At 44.5% G+C, this 15,978-nt stretch overlaps 1 protein-coding gene and 1 pseudogene across 1 annotated transcript; both read left to right on the top strand.

Annotated features, from left to right (window-relative positions):
- Window positions 1-4,641: 4,641 nt before the first annotated feature.
- LOC119360651 lies at window positions 4,642-7,590 on the top strand. Its single transcript, XM_037626195.1, has 4 exons — window positions 4,642-5,898; window positions 6,797-6,952; window positions 7,047-7,236; window positions 7,517-7,590. Exons 1-4 carry the CDS (start codon window positions 4,642-4,644, stop codon window positions 7,588-7,590), a joined length of 1,677 nt encoding a protein of 558 aa, XP_037482092.1.
- A 5,864-nt stretch (window positions 7,591-13,454) lies between these two features.
- The window catches only part of LOC119360650, a 7,102-nt pseudogene continuing 4,578 nt past the window's right edge, over window positions 13,455-15,978 (top strand).

The raw sequence follows: 15,978 nt of genomic DNA, 5'->3' as shown, positions 1-15,978 counted from the left end.
CGAGTGTGTACCTGTGATGTGGTAACACTTCTTACAACAGTTTGTTGCATCTTTTCCTTCACTATGCCGAGCTCAGACATATACCGTGTGATGAAATCATGGGTCGCCTGGGGGACTGGAAAATAGCTTCGTGTATTGCCTTGCGCCTCGCGTGCCATATGGACCATAAAGCCACTGATATTAGCGCAAATTCATCACGTGATAACAACTCCATCAACATAAACAACCATTGCTTTGCTTTTGGCTCCACTGTAGCTATTATTTTATGCATGATTTCCTCATCAATAAGAGCCCACACGCTCCTAGAGGAGGTGCACTCGATTAGCGAATGACGCCAGGAATCCCGAACTCCACATAACCCGCATTGCTGCGAGTCAGTTATATGGCAATGAGCACGGACGTCATTGGTCAGAAGTGAGTGCTTAGATAATCTCCAAAGAAACATCCGTACCTTGCCCGGCACTTCCGTTTTCCATAGTGTTTTCTAGGCACCTTCTTCGGCCCTAGAGCTGGATGGACCCGGTACCTCTTCCAACCACGCTTCTCTCCTATTTCTGGTAGCTACTAGCATCTTATATGCTGATTTAACAGTGAAAGTACCGTTTTTCTCATGAAACCAAGCCCAAAAATCTGCGATATTTCGAGTGCATATTGGCATACCGAGAATAGCTATAGCATCCATGGGCATAAAAGTTTGTTGGACAAGTTGTCTATTCCACGATGCGGTCATAGAAGTTATGAGCTCTGACACATATGTTGGTGGATTTGGCGAGATACTCCCGTAGGGACGCATCATCTCCTCTCTGGGTAAACAGTTATCGGTCGATATGTTTGTGTCATCTCCATTGCCAATTCTCTTTACCAATCCTTGCTTAAGGACATCCCTTTCCTCTACGATGGCCCGCCATACCTGGCTCGGATGGCTTCCCAATTCAGCCTGGAGTATATCAGAAGACGGGTAGTATACACTTTTCAACACTCAAGCACTCAGCGACTCTGGATCTTGCAGCAAGCGCCACGCCTGCCTAGCGAGCATAGACAAGTTGAAGAGTTCGAAATCTTTGAAACCGAGACCTCCCATTCCCTTGGGTTGTGTCATCGTTTTCCAGGAGACCCAATGTGGTTTACGTTTTCCATCCTTTGCACCCCACCAAAACTTTCGAATGAGCATGTTCAAATGTTCACATAGACCTCTAGGTAGCTTGAAATATGACATGGAAAACACTGGAACAACCTGCGCTACAGATTTAACAAGAACTTCCTGCCAACCGAGGACATAGTACGTTCAATCCAACCTTGAACCTTGCTCCAGAGCCGGTCCTTGAGATATTTGAAGGCACCGTTCTTTGAACTTCCTATGTTTGACGGCATTCCCAAGTATTTCTCATTTAGTGTTTCGTTGGGAACGTGGAGTGTATCTTTAATCTCCTGTCTGACCGAATCAGGAACCCCTTTACTGAAATAGATTGATGATTTGGAGTAGTTGATGCGCTGCCCTGTCGCTTGGCAATAAGTGTCCAGAACATGGTGCACCTCATTCGCCCCCACATTGTTAGCTTTGAAGAATAGCAGGCTGTCATCAGCAAATAGAAGATGGCTCACCGGTGGCGCCATAGGAGCTACCTGTAGTCCACCCAAATTGGATGACTCACTTTTAGATTTTAACAGGCACGAAAGGCCCTCTGCTGCCAGCAAGAACAAATATGGAGAGATTGAGTCCCCTTGTCTGATACCTCTTGATGGAATAAATTGTTGTAACTTCTTCCCATTGAACAAAACAGAGAACTTGACTGTGGTGACCAAGCTCATCACAATATCAACCCACCTGTTTGTGAAACCAAGATTTAACATTATGGCCCTAAGATAAGGCCACTCCACCCTATCATAAGCTTTCATCATATCAAGTTTGAGTGCACACGATTGATGTTTCTTGGCCTTGTTCCTCTTCATAAAATGTAAACATTCATACGCTGTGATGATGTTGTCTGTAATCAGCCTGCCGGGAACAAAAGCTGATTGCTCCTCTAATATTATTTCAGGTAGAACTACCTTGAGCCTGTTAGATATAACCTTGGAAGCAATCTTGTACAAGACATTACATAAGCTGATTGGGCGAAACTAAGATACTTGGGTTGGATTTTTTACCTTTGGTATGAGTACCAAAATTGTGTCATTTATACACTCAGCCGACTCCGTATCCTCCACTATCCTCAGGACCGCCTTTGTAACCTCATCCCCACAAATGTCCCAATGGTGTTGGAAAAAATGCGTTGGGTATCCGTCAGGACCAGGTGCTTTCATTGGGTACATCTGAAACCCCCTTGCTGAAATAGATTCATGACTTCGTGTTGTTTATTCTCTGGCCTGACGCTTGGCAGTAGTATTCCAGAATTTGGTTCACCTCAATAGCACCCGCAATATTTGCCTTAAAGAATAGCAGGCTGTCATCAGCGAATAAAAGATGGTTAACTAGTGGAGCCAACGGTGCCACCTGTAACCCCTTCAAGTTAGATGACTCACTTCTCGATTTTAACAGGCACGACAGGCCCTCTGCTGCTATCAAGAACAAGTACGGGGAGATTGGGTCCCCTTGTCTAATTCCTCTGGATGGTTTAAATCCCTCAAGCTTCTTCCCATTAAATAACACAGAAAAATTGACTGCTGTAACAAGGCTCATAACAATACTTACCCAATTTTCTTTGAATCCCAACTTTAGCATTATAGCTTTGAGATATTTCCACTCAACTCTGTCATAGGCCTTCATCATGTCTAGCTTTAGGGCATAGGACTGATGTTTCTTTGCCTTATTCCGTTTCATAAAATGTAGACATTCATAGGCCATAAAGATGTTATTAGTGATTAATCTGCCCGGTACAAAGGCTGACTGTTCTTCTGAAATTATCTCCGGAAGGATTACCTTAAGCCGGTTCGAAATCACTTTTGAAGCAATCTTGTATAAAACATTGCATAAACTGATTAGCCTGAATTGGGACAAGAGTGTGGGAGTTTTTACCTTTGGAATCAGGACCAAAATAATTTCATTGATACTTTCCGGTGACTCCTTTCCCTCCACAATTTTGAGGACTGCTTTGGTGACGTCAATACCGCACACGTCCCAGTGCCGCTGGAAGAAATGGGCCGGGAAGCCATCGGGGCCCGGAGCCTTTGTGGGAAACATTTGAAAAAGTGCGGTCTTAACCTCTAGGGCACTGTACGGAGCATTTAGTAGATCATTCATCGCTACCATTACCTTCTGAGGCACTGTATCGAGAACCCTCTCCATGCCCTGTACACCTTGGGAGGTATACAGATCTTTGTAAAAATCTGAGGTCAATTCTTCCATCTCGGCCGTCTCTGTAGTTATCTGTCCACCTGGCTTCTGTAGGGATTTTATTTGATTCTTTCTCCTACGGCGACTGGCCCCGAGGTGAAAAAAATAGGTTTTTTTTGTCCCCATGCATGAGCCATTCAATTCTAGCTCTCTGTCGCCACAATATTTCTTCACGGTGAAACAGCTCCACCAGATTGTCCACAATTTTTAATTCAGCCAATGATGGGCCAGATCTTCCTCGGGAATCACGCATCTCCTGTAGCTGCAGCTGTAGCTGACGGATCTGTTGTCGGACATTGCCAAAATGAACCCGATCCCAATGTGTCAAGTCGCCAGCCACGTTCCTCAGTTTCTCCCCCACCTATGCAACCGAATCACTTGGAGTTTGTGCCCATGCAGCCTGCACCACGTCCACCAGCGCTGAGTCCCGCTCCCATCACAGTTCGTATTTAAATCTCCATGGGGCCCGCCTGCATGCATGCATATCTTTTAGCTTTAGGAAAATTGGTACGTGATCTGAAGATGCAGCCTCCTTGTGCTCGGTGATTACGTTCGGGAATGCAACGCACCACTCCATGTTAGCCACGCATCTATCAAGGCGTACTCTAGTAAACGTGCCCCTCGTAACTTTTTTCTCCAAGGTCCAACTTCTTCCAATATAACCGAGATCGGTCAGGCCACATGTGTCCAACGCATCACAAAAGGCGTACATCTGGGCTTGACTTCTGCTACCAACGCCGTCATGCTCGTGTGCTTGGAGGACCTCGTTGAAGTCACCCATCACCACCCAGGGAAGGTTGCTAGAGCCAACTATCCCCTTGAGCATATCCCATGTTTTCTAACGCATATTAACCTGAGCTTCACCATAAACAAAAGTAGCTCTGATTTTTGTGTCAAACATCTCATCAATCTTCACATCTATGTGATACGCAGAATAACCAACAACCTCGAGCTTTATTTCATCGTTCCAAAAAATTCCTAATCCACGGGCACTGAGTGTAGTTGGAGAAATATAATGGATTGCTAACTGGGCCACCCCTTGGTAACATGCGCAGCGGAATGCCCAAAGCCCATTGACTTAAGCAGCCACCGCGGGTGCGGGGAGAAGGCGAGTCGCGATCGAACTCCATCCCCAAAATTTCGAATTTCGAAAGCGGCAAAGAACTCCACGCCATTTCGATCCCTTCCTCCCTGCATACGCCCCTCTCGCCCCGATCCCATCTCCATACGCACATTCCTCCATGGATTTTCCTGCATAATCTTTACGCCGGGTTCCCGTGAACCTGTACGCAGGCCATCTGCTCGACGAAATGCGCCGGATAACCACCAAGCGCTGGGGGCCTTACCGCCGCACTGGCCAGACGTCAGGCTCCGGCGCCGGCGCCGGCGCCGGCGCGGTCGACCGCCTCAGCGCCCTCCCGGACGCGCTCCTGCACCACATCATGTCGTTCCTGAAGGCCTGGGAGGTGGTCCCCACTTGCGTGCTCGCGCGGCGGTGGCGCCACCTCTGGGCGTCCGCGCCCTGCGTCGACCTCCGCGTGCGCCACTCCTCCGTCCGCGATGCCAACCCGCCGGAGGAGTTCCGTGACTTCGTGGACAGCCTCTTCCTCCACCGCGATGCGTCCGCGTCGGTGGACACGCTCCGCCTGCGGTCTAGCGACGACTATGTGGGCTTCGACGAGAAAGGTGCCAACTCGTGGATCAGGACTGCTGTCAGCCGCAAAGCGCGGGTTATTCATCTTGTTGGACATCGTAAGGGAGTCGCGTCGTTGGACCGCGTGCCCTTCGTCTCTTGCCACCTCAAGATCTTGAAGTTGTCGTATGCCAGGCTCGACGTTAGGATCCTTGGACAGCTTTCTTCTAGTTGCAAATCCCTGGAAGAGCTGGATCTGAAGGATTGCTTGGTCACTGGCCCTAAGATTGTGTCTACCTCTTTGAAGAAATTAATCATGCTCAAATGCACGTTCAATTGGGACTTCTCCATTACTGCTCCGAACCTCGTGCTGCTGCGCCTCATCACACCTTCCGTCCGATTTCCGTCATTTATCAACTTTGGGTCACTGGTCACAGGCACCATCATACTTGATGATTCTCTCTTGTGTGATGATTTTGGATACATCAGTGATGAAGATAATTTTGATGAAACTAGTGATGATGATAACCACAACGATGATAAGAGAGAGAACTATAAGATTCATGATGACTGTTCCTTGAGTGATGATGATTTTGGATACATCAGTGATGATAACCCTGGATACATCAGTGATGATGGCGATTTTGATGACTTTGGATTTGGATATGGTTTTCCTAATGGAAGATATGGACACAGTCGTTACAAGGATAATTATGATTATGGTAGCGATATTGATAGTGATGACAATACCTATGAATATAGCGAGATTGCAAATGATGCAAAGTATGGCTACAAAGGGGCCAAGCTTTCTAGTGAAGATGGTAAGTATGGTGGAAACAGTGGTCGAAATTATAGTAAGATTCTAGGTGGCCAAAATATGCTTGAGAGCCTTTCTACTGCTATGAGTTTGGAGTTGTTAAGTGATGCTGGAGAGGTATAGCTATCACCATCTTTTAATGATCTGTCTCTTTCATCTCTTATTTTCTATTTATATTTTCTGCAGTTATCATCGGACATTTTTTTCCGGACGTTTCACAAAGAAACTTCATGTTCCCTTGAACAGAACACATGTGTCGAATGAACACATTTCTGACCTTCTGCTCTGGTTTCAATACCTGGGTACAGAGTTTAAATGAATAAAGTAGTACTAGTTTGCTTAACCATCAAATGTAGTAGGGGACTGTAGCTTCGAGGGAGCATTGTTTACCATTTACGTTCTCATAGGATTGTTTGTCGTTTTTCTCTTTGTTGCAACAGTATATCTTTTCAATAGATTAACTATATATAATGTAAAAAACTGATTAATTATCCAGTCATTATAAGAGAGTCTAAGGCTGATGATCCTTCAGTTACTAGAAAACTGATTAAGGGTTTTTGTAGGAATTATATAGGATAGGATTTCTAAATGAAATATTTCCTATAGAGCCATTTGGTATATAGGAATGAATTCCTATTCCCATGTAGGACCTGTTCCTATCTTTCACATTTCAAAGGAGGGAAAACATTAGCTCATATCTAATGGAAAAATTCCTATCCTATGAACCAAGTGACATCTCTTTTCCTGTAGGAACTGAGATGCATGTAATCTCACTTCCAATGACTTTCCTATTCTTATGATTTTCTTATCCTATGAACCAAAGGAGGGTATCTTTGTTTTCCCTTCTTTTTTGAGATGGGTATCTTTGTTTTCCCTTCTTTTTTGAGATGGGTATCTTTGTTTTATTCTTTCTGTTGAATAAACCACTCGTATGCAGTTTGTATTGTGAGAACTGAGAAGTTGGTTCGACTTACTACTGCTCTTTGCTAAATACTCTTTTGGCTGCAATATGAAGGTGGTTCTGAGTAGGGAATTGAAAAGGTGTCCAACTTTTAGCAACCTGAAGACCCTGTCCCTTGGTGAATGGTGTATGGCCGCTGATTTCGATGCATTAATTTTCCTGCTACAGCATTCACCTAATATAAAGAGGCTTTTTCTCCAACTTAAATTGGTATGTGTGCTTACATATTTGGTGTATGCTACTTGATCATTTACATTATTTTTCTGATCGCATGCTTATTAACAATTTGGTTGTTGTGCTAAAGAACTTCAGCATGAGGAAGGCATTGGAAACATGTATCAAGCTTGAGAGGAGATCATTTACTTGCAAAGACCTTAGAATTGTTAAGATCAAATGCTCAAAGGATGATGGGAGAGTCCATACCTTGGCACATATGTTCAGTGCAAATGGTATACCCCTTCAGTATATTTATGTGCGTCGGAGCGGGAATGCTCGTGAGTCATACCTTCTCTTCATATACCATTTTGTATTTACTTCCAATATCAGTATTTCCTTATTGGTTTGTTGGTTTATATATTCATGTGCTATTTACTGAGATGTAATGACACACATTGCCATGTTCCTGAAAAGCGAATTATGTTTTAGGTGGCATATGATCTGCTTAGTGTATCATTGATATTCTATTACATGAGAAGTGTATTCTATGAAATTAGAAGATGTTCTTTCATACATGGTCCTAATCTATAGTCATCTACTTTCGGATATTTCTACTAGATCTCCGGGGCCAGAAGTTTATAAGGGAACTCGCCAAGCAAGAACTGGATGAATGTGGGGACGACTGGATGTAACACGACATCCAGAAGTTTATGAGGGGTCTTCTAGATATTAAATCCTGCCGTGATCGAACCATCCCTTATGTAGTTAGCAAGAACCCTTGGTCTCCATGAAGCACTGATGATGCTTTCAAAGCTTCACCGGATCTTTTGACGTCTTTTTTTAGCAGCATGGATGATGGAACTATTTATCGGTATTAATCGTTGGGATGTTCTTCCTAGAATCCTCGTGGGATGAGTTCATATGTGTGTTCTGTAGTAACTTTGCTTTCTTACCGTAACAGAAACGAAATTATGGATGCTCCTTGCCTGAATTGTGGTGCAGCTGAGATACGCTTTGTTATTTTACTTGTCAGTTTTTTTTTATCTTCGTAAGTTTAGTAGTATACTGAAATACGTTTTATCTGCAGTAAAAAGGAAATAAACTTCATATAAAATAGGTAGAATATTGAAGTAAGCTTCATGCTCTATATAAGGCCACCAACTATGAGCAGAGAGGTATTTTCTCTCTGAATAACAAATACTCCCTCCATTTTTATATACAAGGCCACTATGGAATATACATTTTGCATCTATATAAGGCCACCAACAATAATCGAGGTAAAGTTAATGATATTTTCTCGTACTAACAAACTGTTTAATATACTCCCTCCGTCTCACTTTACAAGTCCTATGCGTATATCTAGGTTGCCAATTTGGCCACCCTAATATAAACTATATAACACAAAAATTATATCTTTTGAAAATAGAACATCTGAAGTTTATATTGGTATATTTTTTGTATTATATGACTTGTATTAGGTCGGCTAAATTGACGACCTAGAGGTACGCTCACGCCCACTTGCATGCATGCAGTCGTCATAATGACAGTCAGCTACTTTCTCCACTCAATTTCTTTGCATGCATGAAGAGTATTAATGATCGCAGTAAACAAAAGAAAAAGTTGACTTCTAAAGCAGGCATTAAATTTTACATTGGTACCTGTAATCCGATTTTGTGGCCTTGTATACAAAAAATGGAGGGAGTACTAACACACCTAAAAAAATACACCAAATTTTTTTGTTGGAAAGGGATATACTCCCTCCGTTCCTAAATATAAGTCTTTTTAGAGATTTCAATATGGACTACATATGGAGCAAAATGAGTGAATCTACACTCTAAACTATGTCTATATACATATGTATGTAGCCACATTGAAATCTCTAGAAAGACTTATATTTAGGAACGGAGGGAGTAGTTAATAAGAGAGTTAATTTAACTTTTTACCCATTGTTTGTGTATTTGTGATAGTATTTGCCCCATTTAAATTTTCCACCACATTATACCTCAAATATTGTTTTGTCGTATCTAATTTAACCCAATTTAACAATTTGCCATGATTTTAACCTGTTGGATCCACTTCTCAAGATAATATGTGTGATGGCCAGTATTCCAACTCGGAAGCGTAAACCAGATGGAAGTATCCTCCCTACCCACCAAATTGGACCCGCGTCCTCGTTCGCCTAATTGGCAAAACCTGGCCCATGGCAAATCTAATTCTAGTGGTCGCTTGTCGCCCTTTGTTCATCTTTGTCCGACCGCTTGTGGACGCATAGAGTGGGTTTGGCTTGACCAAATCACCAAACATGGCGCACTCAAATGAGTACTAGAAAAAGGGCTATAGATGGGATTGACACTAATGGCGCACCAGACAAGCGGTGCGCCATTAGTATATACTAATGGCGGACCACCTTCTGATACGCCATTAGAGTTGAAACTACTAATGGCACACCTGGCCCAAGGTGCGCCATTAGTATCAAAAAAATATTTTTTTTGAACTAGTGCGCCTGTCCAAACATACTAATGGCGCATCCAGACTCAGTGCGCCATTACTAGTTGTAACTAGTAATGGCGCACCTGTCGGAAAATGCGCCACTAATGTTGTTTTTTTATTATATTTTTTATTCCTTTTTTTGCAAAACTACTAATGGCGCACTGTTCCACCGTGCGCCATTAGTATGTGCTGCACCGACCGGCCCTGATTCGAGAGAATCCAATCCAACCAAAGCAACACAACGCTTCGTCCTCCTCTCCCCTCGAATCGATCCCCTCCAAACCCGCCGCCACCGCCGCGGACCTCCTATCCCCATCCCCATCGGCGTTCTCGTCTCCTCTAGCCTCACCGTCGACCTCCCGCCCCGCCCTGCATCCCGTCGCCAGCGCCCCCACCCTCTCCCCTCTCTGTCTCTTCCTAGGAGGGAGCGAGGCCTCATATCCATAGGCCGCGGCAACCACCGCCACCGCGTCCTACTCCTTCCACCCCACTTGGCCGCCCTCCGCCTCCACAGCTCTCCGTCCCTCCCTCCCTCCTCGCGCCCGCAGCCATGCCGATCGAGCTCAGGACCTCTCTCCTCCAAGACCAAAACGCAGGCAGCATGCCAGGGCGACTTCAGCGCCCCCACAACAGGAGAGGAGGGGAGAGGAGGCGGAGATGCTGCTGCTGCACGGGCTGACGGGGAAGAACAAGCAGGCGTGGAAGGAGTGCAAGATCCGCGGCACGGCGGTGCTGGTCAAGAGCGGCGTGCTCGATCTCGGTGACTTCAACTCATCCGTCCTCGACGGCGTCCACAAGATCCTCGACGGCCAAGGACGATGGCGTCTCCTTCCATCTCGTCAGCGCCACCGCACCCAACCCCCGTAAGCAGTCGCCTCCTAGCTCCCTTCCTCTCACCCCCGCCCTGCATCTCTGAACTCACCACGCCGTCTCCTTCCCTACACCTGGTTGTGGGCCTTTGACCAAGCAGGCGCTCGACGTCGTCCGCTTCGACATCCAGTACTGCGACTGGAGGGCCCGGCAGGACCTGCTCACCATCATGGTGCTTCACAACAAGGTATGAAAATTATGTTCTGAACTCTGAATAATGGTATCTAGTACTTGCAGTAGGTTCAGAGAAATGTTACCTGAAAAAAAGTTCAGAGAAATGTTTCTGTCTGCACTTGCTGAATTTCACCATGGTTGGTACTCATCAGGGTAAGGCATAGAGGAACCAATGGATGTTAGATAGATGCTTGATGTTGAAATTAACTCATGTTATAAAGGTTGATAGTAGTACTGTAGTAGTAGGTTCAGAGAAATATCTCAGTCTGCAGTCACTGAATTTCACAATGAGTGCCACTGGTCAGACTAAGACATAAATAAATGATTCAATGGGTATTACATAGATGCCTGAGGTTGAAATTGTGGGTGAAACTAGTAGTTGTAGACTATATATAACCTGAATTGTGCAAATTGAAATGCAGGTGGTGGAGGTTCTTAATCCTTTAGCGAGGGACGTCAAGTCGGTCGGGAACCTAAGGAAAGACCTCGACGGGCTACAGGAGGAGCTGGCAAAGGCCCACAACCAGGTATGTTTGTTGTCAGAAGAATCCTTTTAATTTAGGATCTATTCTCCTACTCTCTAAATATTGTTTCCATAAGCTCCATTTTATCTTCAGTTACCTCAACTTGTACAATGTTAAGTGAGTTATCAAAACGGTGAATTACTGTATTTTGTACAATGTTGGTTAACACTTAACTTGACTATTCTTCATTTTGAAACATTAGCCGACAACCTCTCCGGCATGCTGTTCATGACCACCTCCCCAACCAGATGCTGTTGGTAAGCTCTCTCTTCTCCCCCTCCATCTATTTGCTATGCACACATGTATGCAAGATGGAAATCCATCTATTTAACTCGATTTTGCTGAAAAATGTTTCTTTTTATCCTGTTGGATGTGTAGGCAGTAGAGGAAGTATGGATGGTAATTTTGTTTCACTCAATAAAATCCTTGTGTGTGCTAATTATGCATTGGCAGTAGGCAGTAGACTTAGCCATTTGTCGAGATGAGGACCCTACGACACAGCGAGCCGCACTGGACGATGGCGCAATGCATGAGGTACACTTTCATTTATCAAAGATCTGCACACTTTGTTTTGGATCCACACACCTAGCCAGATTCCTTTTGATGCATCACATGTTACTCTTTTCGGTGAATTATGTTAGTAGTAAACTTGGTTAGCTAGTTGCATGTGTGCTGTTAGCAGGATTAGCGTGGCCGTAGCTTAGGTCAACTGGTCAAGCATGTACCTTATGTTTTGTCTCGGGTAAAAAGCTTAGGACTATGTTTACTGAATAATTAAGTTCTTCTGACAGGGAACTATGCATCCTGAATGGCATAGACTCTTGGCTTCATGAAATGACCCATGTCTATGATTCAAGGTATCTTAGATCTTCGATGTCGGATGCAAATAATTGCTCAATTTCACTTCTCTGCAATGTTCATTCTCACATATTTCTATCATTCTTTGCAGGGATAAAGTAAGGAAAAAGAAGAAAAGATTACTAGAAGATTAGTTTTAGAATTTTCTTTTATTTCCTTGTAATTTTTCTTTTATTGGATACTTGTAAAGATATTGTAATATTCTTACTATAATAAAAATTATGATTCTATTTCATTTTTTGTTTTTAAATTATTTTTCCTTATAGGTTGTTTTTTGTAAATTTGGATTTTTTTTGTTTTCCAAATACATTACTAGTGGCGCATTTCAGCCCTTATTAGTGGCGCACCTTCCTTTATTACTAGTGGCGCACCTATAAGGCTATTAGTGGCATACCTAGAGGGAATACTAGTGGAGCACCTAAGGGTTAGTAGTGGCGCATCAGAGGTGCGCCATTAGTATCTGGTATACTAATGGCGCACCTATAGTGCGCCATTAGTAGGCAAAACTGGTGCGCCATTAGTAGGCCTTTTTCTAGTAGTGTGGAGTGGTTTTATGGCTTGTGCTGGTAGATGGGGATGTAAGAGCAACTCTAGCAGAGTCGCCATATTATGCATCTGAAGGCCGCGCGTGAACGCGGCGTTCATTTATGCTAGGCTGTTGTCGACACCGAGTCAAAAATACTCAAGGGCGACGGGTAGGTGGGCACGACCAACGACTGATTTGAGCTTCATGATGCGTGTCATCCTCGATGCACTCAAAGTAGCCCCAGACCCTCTCTCAGAACTGTCTCGGCGCGGGCCTCTTAATTAGTTCTTACTGGGGAGAGCATGCTCGCACCAACATGGTCGATGAGGTTGAGTGTGGCGGCGGGGACTAATGAGGGTTGAGAGGGGCGAGGTGTCGGCCGGTGAAGGGGGGAAGATAAGGTGAGTGTGTCGCGATGAGGACGGGGGGAGGTTGAATGTTGTGTTTATCCGTAACGCTAATTCCATCACACGGTATACACTGCCACAAATTTACAAAGGGGGATACAGGTGGAGCGTGATCCTGTGCGTGAAAAATGATTTTTAAAATGTAGAAAAAATCTTAATAAATGTTCTTTGTAATCATAGTCACATCCAAATGCTACCTGTAAAGTTTTAGAGAAAAAGTTAAAAAAATTAACTAAAAAAAATTTAACACCAAATGTTACCCCAAAATATCATCCAAATTTGTTTTTTCACCGACGAAACAGTACTGCTCTGTTTCGTATGAAAATTGTCGAACATGCTTGCTAAACTAACACGAACATTCGCAAAAAAATTAAGCATTTTTAAAAACATTTAACCACTTTTTTGAATTACTGTTCGCGCGGGAGCAAATGCTCCGAGGCCAAAACGCCTCCCACTGCTCACTCTCAATAAGAAAGACGCCATCCCACTCCACAATTCACTCCGAAGCAGCCGCCAGCGGAAAACCGAGAAAGCGGCAACAAACTCCGCCCATTTCGCCGAGTCTCTCTCCGTATGTTCCATTCCATCCCTCCCTCACCCCCGATCTCGTCTCTGTATGCATCTCCCCCCGAGATTTCAGAATCCTGGCTGACATGGCTGTGCCGGGGTGACCCTAAACCCTATGTGCAGGTCTTGTGCTCGACGAAATGCGCCAGAGCACCACCCAGCGCCCGGGGCAGCGCCGCGGCGCCGACGGGAAGCCCGGCTCCCGCGTCCAGGTCGCCGTGAAGCCCGACCGCCTCAGCGCCCTCCCGGACGCGCTCCTGCACCGCATCATGTCGTCCCTCAAGGCGTGGGAGCAGTGGCGGAGCTAGCGGAGATTCAAGGGGGGGGGGGCAAAGGAAAAATATGCACCTTTGGGAGGGCCAAATGAGAACAATCTTTTTATTTTAAGGCTCTTAATTTTTTTTCCTTCAGAAAATATGCTACAACTGGGGCAATGGCCCCCTTAGCATTGCATGTAGCTCCGAGACTGCGTGGGAGGCGGTCCGCACCTGCGTGCTCGCGCGCCGGTGGCGCCACCTCTGGGCGTCCGCGCCCTGCGTCGACCTCCGCCTGTGCCACTCCTCCGGCCGCGACGACGACCCGCCGGAGGAGTTCCGCCACTTCGTGCACCGCCTCTTCCTCCTCCGCGACGCGTCGGCGCCCATGGGCACGCTCCGCCTGCGGTCCGGCGACGAGGACGCAGGCTACGACGAGGACGACGCCAGCGCGTGGATCAGGGCCGCCATCAACCGCAACGCGCGGGTCATCCATCTCGCTGGGCATCGCTCGGAGATCGCGTCGTTGGACCGCGTGCAGTTCATCTCCTGCCACCTCAAGGTGCTGAAGCTGTCGTATGCCAGGCTCAACGACAGGATCCTCAAGCAGCTCTCTTCTAGCTGCACGTCTTTGAATGAGCTGGATCTGAAGGATTGCCTGGTGACAGGCCCTGGGATTGTGTCTGCCTCTTTGAAGACTTTAATCATGCTCAAATGCAAGATCTACTGCGCCTTCTCCATTGCTACTCCAAACCTCCTACTTCTGCGCCTCACCACACCTTACGTCCGAGTCCCATCGTTCAAGAACTTGGGGTCACTGTCACATGCACTATCATACTTGATGACTCTTTCTTGGGTGATGACTTTGAACACATCAGTGATGAAGATGACTGTGATGGAACTACTGATGACGACGGGGATGAGAGCGATGATAATGATTGGACAGAGAGCTCTAAGATTCATGATGACTCTTCCTTGGGTGATGATTTTGGATATGATCATTTTATAAGGTTTGGATATGGACATACTTTTGCTGAAGAAAGTTACAAGCACGGTCATTACAAGGATAATTTTGATTATGGTAGTGATATCGATAGCGATGACAATAGCTATGAATACAGTGAGATTGCAAATGATGCAAAGTATGGCTGCAAAGGTAAAGGCCAGCTTTCCAGTAAAGATGGTAACTATGGTGGAAACAGAGAATGCAATGATAGGAAGATTTTAGGTGGACGCCATATTCTTGAGTCTCTTTCAAGTGCTATAACTTTGGAGTTGTTGACTGATGCTGGAGAGGTATAGCTGTCATCTCCTTTTACTGGTTTCTCTATCTTTGAGTACGAATTTTTTTTCCTTGATATAGCCATAATTGTTTTTCTAACAGCTATTTCTGATGTTCGCGACAGAAATTTATGTTACTCCCAACGGAACACATATATGTCCAATGAGCACATTTCTTACATAAGTAGCAACCCCTGGTTAGAAAGGCACAGTCGAATTGGAGAAGAGTTCAGATCGAGAAATTAGTACTAGCTCATTTCATCATCAAATGTAGTAGGTGAAATCAATGAGATATGTAAGTATGCAGCTTCAAGAGAGCATTATTTATTATTTCAGATTATTGTTTGTTATTTTTTATTCTTGCAGTAGTGTATGTTTTAAATGATTACTGTTTAAATCGTTTTGTAATTAACTATTTTGAGTCTGCATACCAGTATAACGGCAATGTTCCTTCACATTATAGAAAAGAATCGAATCATATTTTACCAATAGGTGCCAATCATGGTACATATTACTATATGTCTTAATTTCTTTTTCGTGGTGGGTATGTTTGTTTTCTTCTCTGCATATTAAATAAACCTCTTGTATTTAGTATATGAAATATAAAATCGATTCAAATTACTATGTTTATTTGCTGAACACTCATTTTATGTGCAATGTGTAGGTGGTTCTGAGTAGGGAACTGAATACATGTCCAAATTTTGGCAACCTGAAGACCCTATCCCTTGGCGAATGGTGTATGACTGCAGACTTTGATGCATTAATTTTCTTGCTGCAGCACTCACCTAATATACAGAAGCTCTTTCTCCAACTTAAAATTGTATGTGTAATTACATATTTGGGGCTTATGCTTACTTGATTATCTTTTAGTTTTGAGTACCTGAACACATGCTTAACAACAACTTTCTTGATCTGCAAAAGAACTTCAATACCAGAAGGGCATCAGAAACAGGTATCAAACTACAGGGAAGATCATTTACTTGCAAAGACCTTCGAATGGTGAAGATTACATGCTCAAAGGATGATGGGAGAGTCCATAAGTTGGCAAATTTGTTTAGGGCAAATGGAATACCCCTCGAGAAAATTTATGTCCGCCGCAGTGGGAGTGCTTGTGAGTCATACCTTCTCT

This window comes from Triticum dicoccoides, chromosome 2B (assembly GCF_002162155.2).
Source record: "Triticum dicoccoides isolate Atlit2015 ecotype Zavitan chromosome 2B, WEW_v2.0, whole genome shotgun sequence".
Taxonomy (NCBI): Eukaryota; Viridiplantae; Streptophyta; class Magnoliopsida; order Poales; family Poaceae; genus Triticum; species Triticum dicoccoides.
Note: the sequence above shows the minus strand (reverse complement) of the source record. Positions and strands in the feature narration are given on the sequence as shown.

Bases quoted from the DNA above. Each gene is read 5' to 3' on its own strand.
- LOC119360651 (XM_037626195.1), top strand. From the start codon at position 4,642: ATGCGCCGGATAACCACCAAGCGCTGGGGGCCTTACCGCCGCACTGGC. The intron at 5,899-6,796 runs GTATAGCTATCA...TGCAATATGAAG, and splicing joins TGTTAAGTGATGCTGGAGAG to GTGGTTCTGAGTAGGGAATT. The intron at 7,237-7,516 runs GTGAGTCATACC...TATTTCTACTAG, and splicing joins GCGTCGGAGCGGGAATGCTC to ATCTCCGGGGCCAGAAGTTT.